Source organism: Stegodyphus dumicola, chromosome X2, assembly GCF_044657685.1.
Source record: "Stegodyphus dumicola isolate Sdum_Otavi_A_Nest chromosome X2, ASM4465768v1".
Classification (NCBI taxonomy): domain Eukaryota; kingdom Metazoa; phylum Arthropoda; class Arachnida; order Araneae; family Eresidae; genus Stegodyphus; species Stegodyphus dumicola.
The window spans coordinates 198,674,359-198,694,032 of record NC_140781.1 but is presented as its reverse complement, the minus strand read 5'-3'; the positions used below and the strand labels follow the sequence as shown (position 1 = coordinate 198,694,032).

The 19,674-nt window shown below is 33.0% G+C and overlaps 1 protein-coding gene across 2 annotated transcripts in view; it reads left to right on the top strand.

The window, feature by feature from the left end:
• Positions 1-19,674, top strand: part of LOC118199840 (very long-chain specific acyl-CoA dehydrogenase, mitochondrial-like) — an 86,320-nt gene that overhangs the window by 44,757 nt on the left and 21,889 nt on the right. For both annotated transcript variants that reach the window (XM_085809559.1, XM_085809558.1), the window contains exon 8: positions 12,316-12,510. In XM_085809559.1, the coding sequence (XP_085665685.1) occupies positions 12,316-12,510 (195 nt within the window). The remainder of the gene's footprint in view (positions 1-12,315; positions 12,511-19,674) is intronic.

Below are 19,674 nucleotides of genomic sequence, written 5' to 3'. Positions count from 1 at the left end.
ACAGCATGCCTCATTAGAAAGCGTAAATTTGCAGGCTGGGAATGTTTGATAATATGTAAATGGAGCTGCTACAAATGCTTTGTTGGGAAGCATAAATTTCCCATTCTGAGAAAATTTGTTAGACTGTGTATGCATGATCTTTGAGTCAAAACGTGGCTATACTATGAGATGGTATGTATTCTAGCAGTACTATGAGATGATTCTTTTTTATGATGAATGCAGTCATTGAGCAAAAGAAGCAGCATGGTAGTGTGCATTAAATTATTCTAATCATTATCATCTTTTTGCAATTACTAGCATCATTCTCTGGCTTAGGAAAACTTGCAGCATTACTAGTATTTCCTGCTGCGATAGGCTGACACTTGCAGATACATTGTATATGCCTTGAGTGCACTCCTCAATCAATCTTTCTTTTCAAACATGCATTTTACAAGGTGTTTCCATATTTTTGTCCATCCACTGTATATGCCTTTGAGTGCACTCCTCACTGTTGCACCCCAAATTTATTATTTGGATTTATTAGTTTGTGCATGGAAAAGCTGCCTTTTATTTTTTACAAAGTTTGAGGTCCATGTGATATCATTGTTGACTGCCATTTTGAGGAAATGGATGTATGTCGATTTCAAAGTCTTGCCTCTCTGGCCATCAAGATCCACACCTATCTAACAGTACTAAGAGCTGTTCTTTAACCCCTTAATGATCGGATAATTTTCAAGAAAATGGTCATAAAAGTGCCTATTTTTTTAATTGAAGAAAATTGTGTGTATATATATATATATATGTACATACATATTTTATGTATGTATGAACTTAAAATAAGTGTATGTACATTATATGCATTCATTTTTAATTTTTGGAATATTTTTAGCTTGAAATTTATAAAAAAATCATTTTTATGGGAAAGCCAACATTCAGGGATACTGTGACTGAATGTTGGTTTTCCAGTAAACCAGGAAAATATAAGATATGTGTATTTTAAAAATTAAAAAATAATTTTATTACACTTAATCATAATATAAACGGGGGGTATCTGTCTAAAAAATGCCTTTCCATCAAACGGTTTGAATTATCCTCCAAGCTTGGCCGGCCTCTTTTTGGAATGGTGTCTAACTGATACATTTCAATAAGTTCATCTACTAAAGATAAACAAAACATCAAATGGGATTTTTTCCGCCCTGTTTTTTGTAAATAAGATAAGAAAGAGTTCAAAATAGTTTGATCTATCAAATGAAAAAATATTTTCTTATAATACTTCTTTCCTCTTTTTCGAGCAATAGAGTAATTTCCAAGATATTGGTCTCTAATATCTACTGCTCCCATATTGTGACGCTTGTAGTTTCTTGACAACTTTGTTATGACACTGTACATCTACCATGTCATTTGTATGGACTGTAGATAGCATGGTAACATCTTTCTTATCTTTCCGCTTCATGGCAAGAACTTTATGTCGATGAAAAGCAACATTTTCACCTTTTGCGATTCTCTTTTTTACCAATACTTGAGGCATTTCTTTTCGGTTTAGTTTTATAGTTCTATAAGTGTATGTTTGAAATTTAAAAAGCATGTCTGCCAATTCTGGTGAGGTATAAAAATTGTCTGTTATCAGATAATATCCTTGTTTTTGCAGAGGCTTGATAAGTGACATCATAACTTGAATTGATTGGAACAGATCTTTATATTTTGCATCAAAAACAGTACCTTTTCCAGTATATATAATTTGTGACCATATATACCCTGAACTTGATTTACGTAACAAATATGACTTTACTCCAAAACGGGATCTCTTTTTTGGCATATATTGTTGCCATCCTAAATGACCTTTGAAGAGCATGAGGGTTTCACCAATTACAATATCACATCCAAGAGTTACAGCTCTTTGAAACAATTCATTCGGGTGCTCTAACACTTTCCAGATTTTTTACAGCTTGGGATTTGGATGTGTAATACAATCAAAAGTTTCGTTATCTACAAAATGCAGAAATTTGTGTATTTTGTAAAATTTATTACAAGGCATTATGCTTCTGAAAAAAGGTGTTGAATGCTTTTTGCTACAATACGTTTTCGTATCTGGCCTATTTCACAATACCTTTTAAAATAACTATACTGAGAAATTTAAGAATTTATTCCTTTGTAACTGGTATCCAAGGTTTTCTATTTTAGATAGGCGGAATCCTGGGGAATTTTGGCATTGTTTGGCACACCTATTTGTTTCCGAAACGATGAGATCCACTAAATTTTCGTTTACAAAATACTTAAAATATTGTAAGACACCAGAACTTGGGTCAAAATTTATATTTACCTTTGGTGTTCCCCAAAATTTAAAATGTGGGTGTGTGTGATCTGCTAAAGTAGAGGCAATTTTGGTCCATGCTCATCCTGGCAACAGTACAGATCCATCATCACTGCTCTCAGATTCAGTAACCAAACTTCAGTTACTTTAGAATAACTTTCAGATCCATTTTATACTAATATCAGAATTCAATTCGCTGATTCTGTAATGTACAGGATATTAAAAAAGTAATATATTTAATCACAGAACAGAAACCATGTGCATTCACAATGAGACCAAGTAAGTAACTGGTCTAACGATAAGATTACAAAATATATATCATAAATACATGTTTGATTAGTGCTGACATCTAGTTTAAAATACACCAACTATTTCTGATTGCATAAAAATTATTATACTGGTACTGCCATCTGGTGTTTAAAATGAGAAATAAAACTTTTTCCAGGCAAAAGAAATAAATAGCTTTTAATCTTTTTAGTATGTTGCTTTTTAACTCACCAGCCCGGAAATATAGAAGGCAAAACCTCACCCTGTCAGTTTGATGAGAGTGAGAAGGAAGGGGTCAATTTTCATGTCAGGATCATTTCGAATTTTTGTTCCTTTCTTGGTCTTGCTGTGAATAACATTTTACATATATTTTAATTCCCATATCTTTTAAAGCAGAACTGAACAATAACTGCTGCTGATCTATCTATTACTCCAGTTTTTTAGTTTCATTCTCACTTGAGAAGCAGGGGATTTTATTATTATTGTATTATTTTTTCACTGAGGATTAAATTCACTGTATTCATCTTCTTCTAAAGTACTTGAGGTTGAAGAAACAGGAGGTGCTTGGCAAAATATGGCTTTCTTTGGTCTTACACATGTTTTGCACTTGGACAGTTTATATAGCTTCATAAGCCTATAAAGCTTCATGTAAAATTGAAATTTTTTATAATTTCCAATGCAGAGATTAGAATATTATTGTGGCAACTTTGAAGTACACATGTGTACAAAATTGAGAGAATTTGAAAATTATGTCTTTTTTTTTTAAGTATTAAACCAAAGGTACAAATTGTGCTAGTACTCAAGAGTCGAATACATAAGCATCCATATGCAGAACTGTCATTGTAGGGGAGATATAAGCACACAGGGGAGGGTCGGCAATTTGTGCGCTTATACTCCTTTATAACAATCTTCGTGTTTCTCACAAGAGTTGGCTAATTTTCTATCAGGTAAAATGAGTAGCCACGTATATATGGATGATGGAATGAGATGGAAATTTTTGGTAGATTGGAGGCAGGCCAATCACAAGCACAAGTGGCTACAGAGCTGCCGAAGGCTTCATGAGATAGGGCTATATGCCCGAAGACCTGCTAATGAAAATATCAAGAGTAAAGATTATTGGTAGCTAAAGATTAAGTAGCTTAAAGATTTCTAAGAATAAAGGCAAAAAACTTAACTCTTCAGAAGATCTTCTTTCTTCTATGCATAGAAATCAGGAATTTTTTATTAATTGAAGACAGTCTACTCATTAGGAAAAAAAGTGACTTCTGTATTAATAACATTAATTCACTGCATACATTACTAACTGATTATACGTAGTACACAGAAATGAAGTCATGGATTACGTCTTTCGTTACATCGTCCATTACTAGTTCTGTGAAAGTTCTGTTTTGAGGCAACGCGCATGCGCAGATCATATGAACTGAGTTGTTTAACAGGAGTTTCAACTCCTGCTGCTTACATCCCACTCATTGTAACACACAAGAGAGCATGTTTAGCATGGTGCAAACAACATGAATCTTGGACCAAACTTCAGTGGGGCACTATGCTTTTTACAGATGAGTCAAGATTCAGCCTGGATGCAGACTCTTGCCGTACCTATATCTACAGCAATCCTGGATCGTGATATCATCTCTCCATCATCAGGAAAAGAATCATTATGATGGTGTCAGATGTTATGTTGAATGGCTGTACACCCCTGCATTAGATTTTAGAGCCCTATGTTTGACTTTTCTCAGGCACAGTTGGTCCTGGGTTTCTCTTAATGGATGACAATACACGTCCACGTAGGGCTCAGCTGGTTGATGATTACCTGGAAAGCGAGGATATTTACTGCATGGCTTGGCGAACCAGATCTCCTGACCGTACCATTATAGAGCATGTCTGGGTTGCTGTGGGGGGCATTTTCATCTCTTCATCCTCCTCCAAGGACCGTCCAAGAGTTGAAAACTGCCTTGCTACAGGAGTAGAATCAATTGCCTTCTGTCCAGTATGTCATCATGCTGCACAATCTATCTGTGAGAGGGGACCATATCCCATATTAGACACATTTTCAGTTTGATATCACAGGAAGGATTCTGGACATCCTTGTACTAAGAGCTTTACTGATAATATATATATATGTGATGTACCAGCTTTAGTCGTAGCTTAAATTATCAGACGATAAGTTTAAAAAGAACAGGATCCATTTATTATTATTCAGGAGAAATAGCAGTTACAAAATCAGATATCCGGAGTAAATAAAAAGAATTACTAATAACCTTTTGTATGTAGTTTACTGCATCGTAACATTTAAGAAAAAGTCCCCCGATATTCCTTTGCGAGTCCTTTTATAGCCTCTGGAAAGGTGGAGCTTCAAAGAAATGACGTCAGCCAATCCAGTTCGCTTTAAATATTTCCAGAACATTCTATAACTGTACGTGTAGAAAAGGCGGGAAAAACAACTTGACTACGGGGCTGTGGATTTAATTCCACGTACTTTCAAATAAGAGAACGTTGCCATTAAAAATGAAAAGAACATACAGTTAGACTTTTAAGCGTATTCTTGACTATGGAATTTTATTATTACATATATATATATATATGATATATAAAATGACTTTTGAATGGTACAATCTCTTTCTCTGTTATAAATATGTATTCATGCCAAATTTGATTAAAATCTATCCATTCGTTTTTAGAAATTTGACATAGTGTGCAAATTGTCGTAATTTTGCACATAAGTGTAATCGGTATAATAGGTGAAATTTATAGCTAGATTTCAGCAGCCAAAGACCAAATGTATTTTGAGAGGAATTTTGCACGTTAGACATGTTTAATTAGAGGCAACTCAGTTATCTAAATTTCCATATAAGTTTTTTTTACCTTCTTCTAATGCCCATGCAGTTCGTGGACATCCTGACATTGCAACAGGAAAAACATCACTGTAGCAAGTGGCCTTATAATTGGTCATGACTTCCAAGCTCACCTGTACAGTGCAACACTAATGCAAGGGCCTGATATCTTAGAGGTACAGTTGCTGCAGTTTTGGGATCAACATTAGCTGTACATGCTGGAGTTTTTGGCTAACAGCATGTGGACTGACAAGGCAAAATTTTATCATAGTGGAGTGTTTAAAATGAAACAGATTGCATTATTGGGCACTTGAAAACCTGTAATGAATAGAAGAGATTCATGCTGTGATCTTTCAGTACCTGGTGCAAGATGAAAAAAACTCATCTCGTTAGAACTCTGTTATATGATTGAACCTTAATTGAACAAACATACTTGGAGCTATTGCAAACCACATTAGAAAGTTCTTCATTAAGTTTGGAGCATACTGTGATTAGTATCAGCATAATTCAAACCTAAGAATTGAAATAAGCATTTTGTATTATTATTATTTCATTTTCTATTAGAAATTTTTTAATACATATGCTGCCATGTCAGGCACATGACCTTTCACTGAGCTTTTGAGACCATATCAGTCAAAGTGTAACCAACAGTATATATAGGTTTTTAATCTCAAATATATTTTTGCTGGTCACTTTTCTCATGTACTATATTGAATAGTACTACAACAACAATCTGACTGGGCAGTCGCCAGTTGTGTGGTATAGGATATTAAATATGACTGATATAGGCAGGTGATAAGTGTTGCGGGTCATGTCAGCAACCTCTTGCCTGCTTTTTTTTTTTTATTAACTTTTATTGTTAATGTTTTTATGGATACGACATAAAAACATTTTAACAGCAATTTTTTCTTAACTCTTGTTATCATATCTAGTTTTTTTAATGCTATTGTAGACATTCGAGTGTATGTGTTAAAAGGGTCTGAAACTTGATGGAGTATAGAAAGAACTTCCATATGAAAATAGAGAGATATTTTATTTATGTCATGGAAATTACTTCCACCAAGTATGTGATTGTGTACTATATAATTTTCGAAGTAACAGTGAGTAATTATACATGGTAAGGTTGTAAATATTCATATATTAGTTGATGCATCTTTTTCTGATAAATATTTTGAATAGATTATCAGTTGGTTTTCAAAGATGATATTTCATATTGATGTTGGAACTGATAACCTGCAGTCATAGTTTTGCAATTTACAGTTAAAAATTTTGCATAAAGTTGTATGATCAAAGGATACTCAGTGGATATGTTTGGAAAATTGGAGAGGTGCTGATGGAATTTTAAACTAGATAGAACATTTTTGGCCATCTTGACCATTTCCTGTTACAGTGTTAAGTGTGAGATAGTTTTCAGAATTGTTACTGTAATGCAAACTGAATTTAGATCCATTATGAATTATGATGCAGTTGAAAACTTTTATTAGAAAAACAGGCCAGTTGTTATGTTACGTAAGGCGTTACGTTCGAACAATGGCTAGCTCAGAAGGGATTCGTAAGTCATCTACCCGATGAATTAACAGCTATCTTGTCATAAATGGAGTACTTCATTGAAACTTAAGCAAAAAGATTTATTTACACATAAAGACAAGTTAAAAGAATATGAAATATTTATCTAGCTACAATATCTATCTAGCCACATCATGCAAACATCGTTCTTAGCTAACTAAACCGGAACAGTTCGTTTTCCTCTGGCGTCCCATGACGTCAGTCTCTATCTGGCTTTTGATTCGTTGGCTTAGTGATGCCATTCCCAACATCCTCCCCCCTTTGAGTTGCTGGATAGCTACTCAAAACTTTCAAGTCTATTAAGTTCAGTCTTAGTGGCATCTTAACAGTTCTACCAGCTCGTGTCTTTATAGTCTTAGAACTGTCACATACATCGGAAACATCAGTTGAGTCCGGAGATCGGGGTGACCCAGAAATTTCTGAATGATGAGATTTAGTTTTGTATCGTCGACATTTAATACAGTCCTTCAGAACACTACGTATTGCTCTTCTTCCTCTTGTAATCCAGTACTTTTCACGCAATATGCTTAGTAATATCTGGGTTCCAACATGACAGTTTTCTCGGTGAAAATATTCAATCAGTCTTTGAGTAAAGATACATTTATCAGGAAGAAGAATAGGTGAAATGAAGAAAGGCTTATCTATGCGTTCAGTAATTCGAGTTTTAACTCTGATAATTCTGTTCACATCTTTGAAAACACACAAGTTCTGAAAAGAGGTTTCACTAGGAAAAAATTGAGCTTGCACATTACGAATAAGCAGAATTTCAGCATTTTCAATCTCCTGCGTTAGAAGTTCTCTCCCCCCCCGTCTAGTATCATGATGCGATCTTACATTACTGATAAATCTCAATATCCATGCAACCATTCTAACTATTGAATGGAAATTTGAGAATTTAATGGCATACCACGGGACTCTCTCTTCCAACAAATTAATATTACATAACCTAACCTTTCTCCTTTCAAGTGTTATTTCGGGTGTTTCCGTTATCAATATTTCGGTGTCAGGCCAGTTGTCTCTTGCTTGCAACAACCATGCCGGGCCTTTCCACCAGCAGGATTCTAACAATTTCTTAGGGGAACACCCTCGCGAAATCAGATCAGCGGGATTCATTTTCCCTGGCACATGTCGCCATTCATTATTAGGAAACAGATTATTTATTTCTTTTACTCTGTTCGAGACAAAAACTGTCCAATCACCACGTTCTTTTAACCAGTATAAAGCTACCCTAGAGTCGCTCCAAAATATTGTTTTAATCTCATGGGCATTTAAAGCCTGCTTCACTGAATATGCCAACCTGGCACCAATGCAGCAAGCCATTAACTCTAACCTAGGGATCGTTACTTTCTTCAAAGGTGCAATTCTGGTTTTTGCTCTAACAAAGTAAATTTTTACCCCTTGAGAGGTTCTCGTTCTAAAAAAAATACAGGTGGCATATGCCTCTTTGTACGCATCTACGAAAACATGCATTTCAGTGGAATCATTTATTTCAACATAACGTGAGATTTCGATATCTTTTAATGCATCTATTTCTCTAAACCATCTTTTAAAAGACATTTGAATACTATCTGGTAAGGGAGTATCCCATTTTAGATTTAAATTCCACGTTTCCTGCAGTAAAAGCTTAGGTGGTAAGATTGCAGGACTCAACAGACCTATTGGATCAAATATTTTGTGAACGATAGCTAAAATGATTCTCTTAGTAAAATTCTGATCTTCACTTACAAGATTAAAGTTTAAATTACACTTAAGAGTGTCCTTATCAAGATCCCACAAAATTCCCAATACTTTCGTGACACCAGTACTATTAAAAACATACTTACATTTTACATTACTCTCCCAGTTTCTTAAATTAAAGCAACCCCGTGACAAAATATCTTTTGCATTTACAATAAAATCTTCCTGCTCCTCAATATTTGCAACACCAGAAACACAATTATCTACGTAAAAAGAATGTTTCAGTTTTTGTGCTATAGCATCAAATTCAGATGGTACATTATCTAATAAATGTGTAATTGAGGCTGCCAATAAAAATGGACTCGACTTTAACCCAAATACTACTCTGCGATGTCTGTAAACAATCTGTTCACTCTCGGACGGATAAAAAAACCGCAAGAAATATCTATGTTGAGGGGCTATACTTAACATCAGAAATGCTTTCTCAATATCTGAAGATAATCCTATTGGATGAATTCGAAACCTATCAAGTATCTCTGGAATTATTTCTAGTAAGTTCGGACCCTTATACAAAAGGTCATTCAAAGAGCATTTACCACTTTCTCGGGCTGACGCGTCAAAGACAGGTCTGATTTTTGTAGTGGTACTGTCCTTAATTACTGGCCGATGAGGTAAAAAATGTCCCGTCTCAATATTATCAGTTACCTTTTCAATTATATTCAATTTCTCCCATTCCCGGAAAATCGTAGTATATTCTTCTAAAAATGCTTTATCTTGTGCTCGCTGGCACATCCTTTTATGCCGCTTCCAAGTTAAATCTTTATTTGTCGGCAAATCGGCCACATCAGATTTAAAAGGTAAACAAAGTTCATATCTACCGTCCGAAAGAATTTTCATATTATTTTTAAACTCTTCCAAAACTCTGGAATGTTCTAAATTCTTTCTGTTATTTTCAATGGGATCTGAAATACGTATGGATTCTAAAGACCATAAATCTTTTATCGAATAATTACTAACATACAACGAAATTGCATTCAAAACAATATCATCATTGCTATCTCCAAATGACTCATGCTTCCCAGTTAACACATGTCCCAAACAAGTGTCAATCAAAAATAACCCTGACTCCAACCGAACAGATTTATTAGTAAATAAAGCGCCCACAAAATCCGCTCCCAAAAGCAGATCAATCTCACGATCAGAAGAACCCAAATCAGACAAACTGACGCCTCTATCTTTCAGTTCATTAATAATTTTACTATCGTTCACTTTTGGCACTGTGCCACAAATTTTGCTCTCGGAAAGTGCTTCGATTTGAAAGGAGAAAGTTTCATCTAATGCCGAAATCAACAAATTATAAAACATCGTGAATCTGCGTTCGCGTTTCTCTTCCACCGAATAACGAATGCTTCAATTTAATTTGCCTTAATGGTTTTAAATTTAAATTCTCTACTAATTTTTTACTGACAAACGAATGCTGAGAACCTGTATCCAGTAATGTGCGTACTTTAAGCTCAACATTCTTAAATTTAATTTTAACTATTAGAGTCATTAAATAAACATTTTCTATTTTAAAGTTATTAGTTAATGTACTGGTTTCAGTTACGTCCCTTTTAGACTTTTCATTTGCGCCTTTTTCTTGGCGATTGGGACACATTAAAGAATGGTGATTTTTATTACAGTACATGCAAGAATTTTTTACTTCACATGTTTTAAAAGTGTGTCCAAATCTGAAACATCCAAAACAGGCCCCTCTTTTAATTAATATATTTTTCTTAGCTTCTAATGTCATATTTCTAGCAGAAAAACATTCTTTAGTTGGGTGCCGTTTTTCACAAAAGAGACAGTTAAAATTGCGCTTACCTGGGCTCTCAGAATTTGATGTACTTACTAACGCAGCTGCGGTGGCGAAATCTAAATTTTTATTTAGTGTATCCTTTTTCTTAGAAATATGATTAGAACCAAACCCAGTGCGGGCTAACACGACCATCTCTTCTCCTTTCACTTCTTGTTTCAGAAAATTCATCAAATTTTCAAGGCATCGGTCATCAGGCTGAGGTGCTTCTTTTAAATTTCTGTTTCTCTCCCAAGCAATTAATACTTCTTCGGGCAGGCAGGATTCAACTAAAGGCGTTAAGAAATCACCATACTTCTCTTGCGTTCTTCCAAGACTTTCTAAAGCTCTAATCTTGGTTTCTAAATCATCGTAGAGAGTGGGAAGATCCGTCTTCACACGTCCACTGCTTGCATTACGCATAACCATGCTTAGAAGATCTCTGACGTATATCTGCACAAGTAAGTCTTCTCTTCCAAACCTCTCTCGAAGCTGGGCGATTGCTTTCGGATAATTCGAGGCCGTTGCCGGAAAGCTCTCCACTACCCGTGCGGCTTTGGACTGAGGAACAACTGCTTGCAGGAGGTACTGGAATTTATCTTCATCTGGAATCGTCGGATCTTCATGGGTCTTCGAAAACTGGCTCCAAAACGTCAAAAATTCTTTTGCTTCGCCGTTGAATTTCTTTAGTTCGATCTTCGGCAGTTTAAATTTGCGCTTCTCTGGTAATTCAGTAGGTAAAGGATTCTTTGACAGCTTTTCGATTTGAGAACACAGTTCAAAATATTTATCTCTATAAGGCTCAGAAGAAATAAAATCTTCTTCATATAGCTTTTCAGCTTCTTTAGATTGTAGAATTAGCGACGTTACTTCCTTTTGGCAAATTTCAAGTCGATTAAACTTGTCTCTAAGCTGTTGTTCCAGAATCGAAAGTAGCTTCAAATCAGGAATATCTGATTTCAGTTCTGCATCAATTTTGTTTGCACATGTGGTAAAGGAAGTTCTTAGACATTTTCTTTCGGTTTTCAGCTGTGTAAGCTCCATTTTCAATTTATTTTAGCTGCTATCGCGCCCCACGTCTTGGCGCCACAATGTTATGTTACGTTCGAACAATGGCTAGCTCAGAAGGGATTCGTAAGTCATCTACCCGATGAATTAACAGCTATCTTGTCATAAATGGAGTACTTCATTGAAACTTAAGCAAAAAGATTTATTTACACATAAAGACAAGTTAAAAGAATATGAAATATTTATCTAGCTACAATATCTATCTAGCCACATCATGCAAACATCGTTCTTAGCTAACTAAACCGGAACAGTTCGTTTTCCTCTGGCGTCCCATGACGTCAGTCTCTATCTGGCTTTTGATTCGTTGGCTTAGTGATGCCATTCCCAACACCAGTGTTGTAAGTGCTGTTGATAAAATTATGATGCTTCTTCTTGAAGAAAGCAAAATCTGCTGCTAACAGTTGTCTAAAAACATTTTATATTCCTGTGTTTCAAATAAAAACATTTTTAATATCATGATTTTGTTTACTAATTACATGTAAAACATATAGACTGCACATATTAATTTGATTGTATTTATAGTTTATGTTAAAAGCATGTTGTTATGTAATTTTTTGTACATTTTTGACTTTCTAAAAAATATTTATGCCAGTGAAAAATTTTTAAACTTTGCCTAACTTTCGAGTGTAGTAGGTTTTTATGTCTGTATATGTGTATTAGACTTTTTAAATATTTTTTTGGAAATCGTTATTTATAATTGTTCTTAATGATCTTATATCATTAACATTAATTTTTTTTATGATTGTCACATCTGTTCTGTGTATTTGTGCTTATTTTAATAGGTTCCTGTTGAAACTCCATCTGGATCTGTTGAAAAGATGGCTGCTTTTATTGTGGAAAGAGGGTTTGGAGGTGTAACTAGTGGCCCTCCTGAAAAAAAGATGGGCATTAAAGCCTCAAATACTGCTGAAGTTTTCTTTGATGATTGCAGAGTGCCTGCAGAAAATCTTTTAGGTGAAGTTGGTGATGGATTTAAGGTATTATTTTTTTTATTGTATTGGTGATTTAATATTATTTCTTTAAATCATTCATTTTCTTACATTACTTAAGTTTGCGTTTTTATAGTGCATGCCTTAATTCAAATCATTATTTTTATTATCTTTTGCTTTCTTTAGTTTAATATTGTTAAACTTTGTCAGAAATATTCAGCCTTAATTAGCAGCGTTGATTGACCATCTCTGAGTGCATAAATGAATATCATCCTTTAGCTTGGCATAATTCTCAGGCAGAGATACAGAAAATTTTTATCTAATTCTAGTTGTTCCCTTCAATGTACATCTAAATTTCTAAATTTGGCCATTTTTCTGCTTGCTGAGTGAAGTAGGTCATCTGACTGATACGTAGATATAGTATAACATCTTGAATGAAAGCTCTGTATTTCCTTGTTTGGAAAATCTTTACCAGAACAATTTGGTTGCAAGTTTTGAAGAAGATTGTGCAAGCTACATGTATTTTTATCAGGGGTGCATATGTTTCATATTGAGTAGAATGTCAAATCAAAATAATTCCAAAACTGTATTGATTTCCATTTCAAAAGCAATAACATTGGAAAATATTTATTCCTGAAAATTATTGCGTAGCCATTTGTGAATTTTTTGCAAATGTAAAAATCATTGAAAGGTTGTTGTTGTTGGGTGAAATATTGCTGCAGAATTTGTATTTAAACTTTGACATGTGAGCAAAATGCAAACTGTTGTAATTAGTCAGACATTGTTAGATTATTTATGTACCATTATGAACTTGTTAAAATCGGTAATACGGTTAGTATGGTCTTCAAAAATCTTAGTTTAGTTATTTATTTTTTTTAGGATTTCTGGTACATAAATGTGCTTAATTTTGGCCAAAATTTGCAAACAATTCTTACTTTTTATCATCTGACATTTGCATCTCTTTCCTGTGACTGCCATTCTGAGTGTGAATTTACATTTTGTATGCCTATGTAATTTAAAGCACGGGGTTCGCAGATTGATGATCAGAGTATTGTTTTTGTTTGTGATATTGCAGGGTCATTTGTCAACTAGAATATTTGTAAACCAAAGCAAGTTTTCCCATGATTAATGTAAAATGGATTTATTCATTCCTGGACTGCAGGTGATTGCTTATTTAACCTTTAAAAGTAATATTTTGTGCATAATCACAACTCAAATCTGATGGTAATCATTAAATATTAAAAAAAAAAAAAGATTCACACAGTATTAAATAGATTACAAAGTAGACTACTTAGGTTGAAAAATGAAGATGTTATTGTGTGGATATGAAATATTCTTCCATGGAAACATCATCTTCCATCTTTTCCGTGTCTCTTGAGTGCCCCACTGCTTGAGACTAACTAGGCATATCTGTTTCACTCAAAATTTGTCCTGTGTGATTTGTGTGTGTGTATGTGTGTTTTAATGTTTTTGAAGTGGGACATGGCATTATTGAAAATTCTTATGCTCCATCTTTCTACCCATTATGAGGTTAATAGTGTTACTAGGAACTTTATATCGTACTCTAGTGTGCACAAGTTTCACAGATGAGAGAAATTAAAGATATAGTTCTTTCTTCTTCCTTTTATTGCTGCTTCCGAAGTTGTAATTCTTTCCTGTGGAGCTCATGTTATGGTCCTCTAGCAACTTAACATCTTCTAGCTTATGGTTTTGTTCAAAGACATAATATCATAGGTACCGCCGCCCCCCCAAAAAAAATATCTTGAAGTTTCTACCATGCCATTTAATTTGACCATATATCTTCTTTGCTGAAGTGCTTCTTTCCTGTAAGTCAAGTGCTGTCAGTCTTTGTTATTGAGAACTACGCATTTGTTCAGAGGGCGAAATAACAGGATTCGTATGATCCTTAAGAGTCCTTAAATTTTTTGGAATCTATTTTTGGCTCTTAAAAGTTCTTAATTTTGCCCAAAATCAGCAGAAGTTCCTTAATTTTAATAATCTGAAATTTCTTTGTTTTTACGACTGCCATTTTTAGTGTGAATTAGCATTGTGGAGGAATATTTTTTGCAATTCACTGACATATATGGTTATCTTTTAAATGGGTTCAGGGGTTATAATTTGTTTCTGTTTCTAATATAAATGATGGGATACTCGTTTCTAAGCACGAAGTGAAACATAAGCATTTCGAAATTCATTTCTTCTAATAAAGAGCTCTTAAACAACTTTTTGCGTTTGGGGATGTGAATTCGTTTATTAAACGGTTCTAAATGTGGCGACTTATCAATATTTTGGTGATTTTAAGATCAGTTTCTATAGAAAATTTTTAATTCCGAGATCTGAGATATTTTCGATGATTTTTTTTAAAACATCGTAACATTAATAAATTTCATTAAAATAATGGTAATATATTATAATTATATGTAAAAAATAACATTAAAATAAAACATTCTTATTTTTTGCTGTCATATTAGAAGTTTCATTTTGGCAACAATATTTTGAATCTGAAAAATAAACAATGTTGAATGCTCTGAAGCACAATTTACAAAACAGCTCTTAGTAGAAGCAAATTTAGCTATGTAATTAATTAAAAAATGTCTTCTTTTTAATTTTTTCATACTAAGAGTTTTTCCCATGTAATTGTCTCAGAATATGCATCAGTTTTCTGTATAAAATTAATTTTACACTTTTTCCCTCCTTCCCCCCCCCCAAAATATTGTTGACTTTTTGGTGTTACAGAATTGATAGGGATAATTTTTCTTAAGGATTTTAGACATTGTAGCTGGGAAAGTTTAGAAGGATATGAAGGCAAGATTTATAGACCCAGGATTCTAGAAGATTCGAGAAATATGTGACAAAATGAAAAATGTCTCCATGGTATCAACACGTAATTGATGTATTTGACAGAAAGTTTGCAATGAATTTCTTACTTTTTGGAGAATGCAATATTTGAATGTTTTACTTCTTATATTAGAATCTTAACATGTTTATCTTTCCTTTATTTTCTCTACTTTTCACTAGACACAAGCATGGAAAGTATCAAAAATTTTGTTAATCTAATCACATGGGCAGGCATTATAGAAAGGGATTTTTTTATTAATAAAGAAATTGAAAACTTACAATTTAAAAGATTCATCTAATATGTTTTAATGCATCATACACAGAGCTGGCACTAGACATTTTCCCACCTGATGCAATCTCTGTGGATCCTAAATTCTGCTGCCTAGTTCTTTTCTAAATTCTGCTTCCAATGCCTGATGATTTACTAAATCTTTTTAATTCAGATAGTGAAGTATCAAATTTTGATGGCTTCATATGATGTATAGTTTGCTGTAATTCCTTTTGTAAGTAAAATTTAAAATTTCCTTTTGTCATCCAAATTTAATATTTCGTTGTTGCAACATTTTTTATAAATATAGTCTGAGTATTACAAATATGGACTTCTTTAGTGGGTAAAAATAAATATATACGTGAAGGTAAATATATTTTCCACATTTCTTTATTTTTGAGTTATGGTTTCATTTTATGCATTTTTCTGAACTGGTATGTCATATATCAGGACTTAGGTTGAGATTTTGCATCTATACGGCCCACGACGATGTCACACGCAATTTAATCTATTGCGGCGTTTACGCTGATGCGGTGTTTCTGTGTAATTTTAATTTTTTTCCCCCTCCATTTTTCTCAAATGCGGCATTTATGCTGATGCGGCCTTTCTTCCGGAAATTACGGTAATTCGTTTGTAAACCGAATTTTTGTGAAGCATTCATGATCCAAGGTTCTACTATAGCCTTTGTTGATAATCCTTAACTCAGAAAAATTTGAATATAAATTTTAAAGAAAACGTTAGATTATTGTTATAGCACTTGTCACTTGTGTATGAGCGAACTTGGCATTGTTATTTTCATGGTTGCTTCTAATGACATACATTTATCAGCTGTTGAATTCTTCATGTTAGATATGTGGAAGATGCAAAATATCAAATTTTATTTCAAATGAAATGGTAAGAATTAGTAATCTAAGCATAAAGTTCAAAATTAGTAAGGTAAGCATCATGGGCATTTTTTTTTTATGGAATTTTATAAGAATTTAGAAAAAAAAAAAAAGCAAAAGTAACATAAATTAGAAACTCTCAAAGTGAAATTATTTTCAGTACCAAATCTGAAACACAAATAGCTACAAAACTACTTGTACAAATTTTACAAAATGTGGTAGTTGTGAACAGTTTGAAGTATAAGGATGGATTGATCTATGGGGAAGATTTACTTACTTAAATATGGCAAACACATACAGCCTGAGAGAAAGGATGCTTTTGTTGAGCTCCTCGTAATGGGAGTCATTTTGTATTCACGTTACGCATGAGGAAAACCATGAAAATACCAATGCTGTGAGCCCTTTCAATAGGGTTTAAATCTACATTTGATCTACCAGTACAAAAGCTAAACCATTTCAAATAAAGAGGGCCAAATCAGCATATTTTTCAGAAAGTGCCAATTTGGCGTTTGCAATGTTTATTAGCACAAAGTTATGTATAAATCTAATTTATATTATAAGTTGCCATTTTGAAGCATCAAAAAGTGTAGGTTGAGTTTTGGTCAAGGTCCGTACAGTGAAAAGGTTTGCGCATTCGGAAACTGAGGCATAGAGCGCATGTGTCAAGTCTCAACGTATGACGTCACAGGGCGACCAGACGAGGCCTACGTGATATACGAGTCTAAGGGAAACGCCAAGTCATTGCTTTCGAATGCTGAAATCCTGTGAAGTCCTCTGTCAGGGAGAATATTTTTTTCAAGGTTAGTAAAATTTCAGTACTTTTGTTTTATTTTAATGTTGCGTAATATTCACTTCTGTTTTATACTATCAAATATTTTATCTTCAGTACTAATTGTAAAATAACAAGCTTAAGTTCAGAGCTTGTTTATAGACGAATTTTGTATATCTATTTGTGCCAAAACAGCTTAAATTACAGAATAAAGATTACAAAAATGTGTATATACGTGAAATTACAAATTTTTTTTAAAAAAACAAAATATAAATATGTCTAGTATTTCCGCGCATTAGTTGTTAAAAAATTATCAGTAAAGACATAAAGTAAGAAATTTACTTTTCACAAAGACCAAAAGGTGAAATTCGTAATTAATAAATTTCAAATAATTCTTTAAATGCAAAAAGGAATTTTAAAAAGTTTATAAAAAAGTATTTAAAAAATGGTTTTAAAAAATGTTTAAAAGGTTACATATATACATATTAATGTAATATAACATAGTTTTCTATATCAAAAGGTTAAAATATTTACTGAATATTTTTATATTATATTATGGAATGCTTACAGTGCAGAAAAACGATTCTGAAATTCTTTCTTTTGTTCAATTTTACTAGATGCCTGGAATGCGATGTGCCGTTGCTCTTTGCAACAACAGTTTAGAAAAAACTAAAAATTTATCTGAGCGCATAGTTTATCATAAATTTCCTAGTGATCCTACATTAAGAAGGAAGTGGATAAATCTTTGCCGTCGAGAAGATAAATGGAATGCAAACTCTTCTAGGATATGTTCTGCCCATTTTACTGTGTATAAACTGAAAGAAGATCCAAATTGTATTTTGTCGTGGATACAACATCTGTCTCATGGAGGACTAATTCAATCCTCTGAAGAGTGGAAAACGCAGGTCCATAAAATGGAAGAACAATTTTTAATTTTCAACGGTTCCACTTTAAGAAAGGGAGAAAATATTATAAAGGACTTTGTCAAAACCCTTAAACAGCAGTTTTACGACACAGATGAAAACTTACTTAAGTCCTTTGCTAGAATTCGAACTTTCATACGATTAAGGACTTTAAATCAAAAATTAGTTAATAAAAAATATTCGAAAGCACAAAAAAGAAGACTAAATTCAGTCGACGAAAACTATGACATAACGCGGAAAAGAAAAAATAAATTGAAGAAAATAATTTCTTAATATCAAAAAATTATTTCTTTAACTGAATATAAATCGAGCTATCTTTTGTTTTGTTATCTTAGGTGTGCTATTTTTTTAGCCTAACCATTGTAAGGAATACTTAAAATTTTTCTTCAAGCAAAGCTTAGCTTCGGAAAAAATGGTGTATCCAGCATATCTGTTGAAAGAAATATTTTTTATTAAACAGAACTGATCCAAATTACGTAACTAGACTAAATTTTAGATGCAAATACATGGTTACTTTTGGAAAGAAAAATATATTTTGTATTACGTATTATCTGATATATATATATTTTTTTAAACATTCATCTCATAATATTTGTATATATTATATATATATATATAAATGCATATATCTTAGTGTAAAATATTATATGTATATATATAATACATCTTCATAATGTAAAATAAATAAATAAAAATATTTTTGATTCTGAAAAAGCGAATTGTGACATAAAAAAATCTGCAACTACAAAAATCTATTTTGTTTTTTTACAATAGCATTTGCGAATTCATGTGCCAGTTCCTTATTCAGTATGATATTTGAATTAGCTTAGATTATGTTTAGAATTTAATAAATATAGCCACTAAACTTATGCAATTTACAGCACATAATTTGGGTTCTGAACTTAATTTGCCCTCGGTTTAAATTATTCAAAGTTTATTTTTATAAGATATCTTTATATACTGTCTTAAAAATTATACGCTCAAGTATAAAATATGTCAAAGAAATAAGGGTATGTACAATGCAAATTTATTTTTCAGGTTAGTGTTCATTCATTGATTTGCGTATTTATTCGATACGTTTAGTTTTAAATATATATTTCAAAAGTCGTATGTATGACGATAAAAAATGTTTATTGGATATTTATACATGTTAAATTATGATTTAGTTAATATCCTTCTTTAACATTTTAATGTAAACACCTAGCAAATAAGAACAGTCAAATAAGCGCAAATTCGTTTCAAGCGCCTACCGTAGTTTCTACCCTCGTAGTATGAGAGAAAGCAACAGAGGTCTCCCTGTGACGTCACGATGTGGTTGACCATTCAACGCGTTTTTCCTCTTATGCGCGAACCTTTTCACTGTACGGACCTTGAGTTTTGGTCAGTCAGCAGCTGAGAAGCATGACCCTTTCTTTTGCTTAATTTAACCATGGTAATTTTAAATTTTACTTTGTCATTTTTTATTAGCTTTAAATTTTGTTTTCCTATGATGCATATTAATCTTTTAAGAAAATGACTAATTTACTTAGC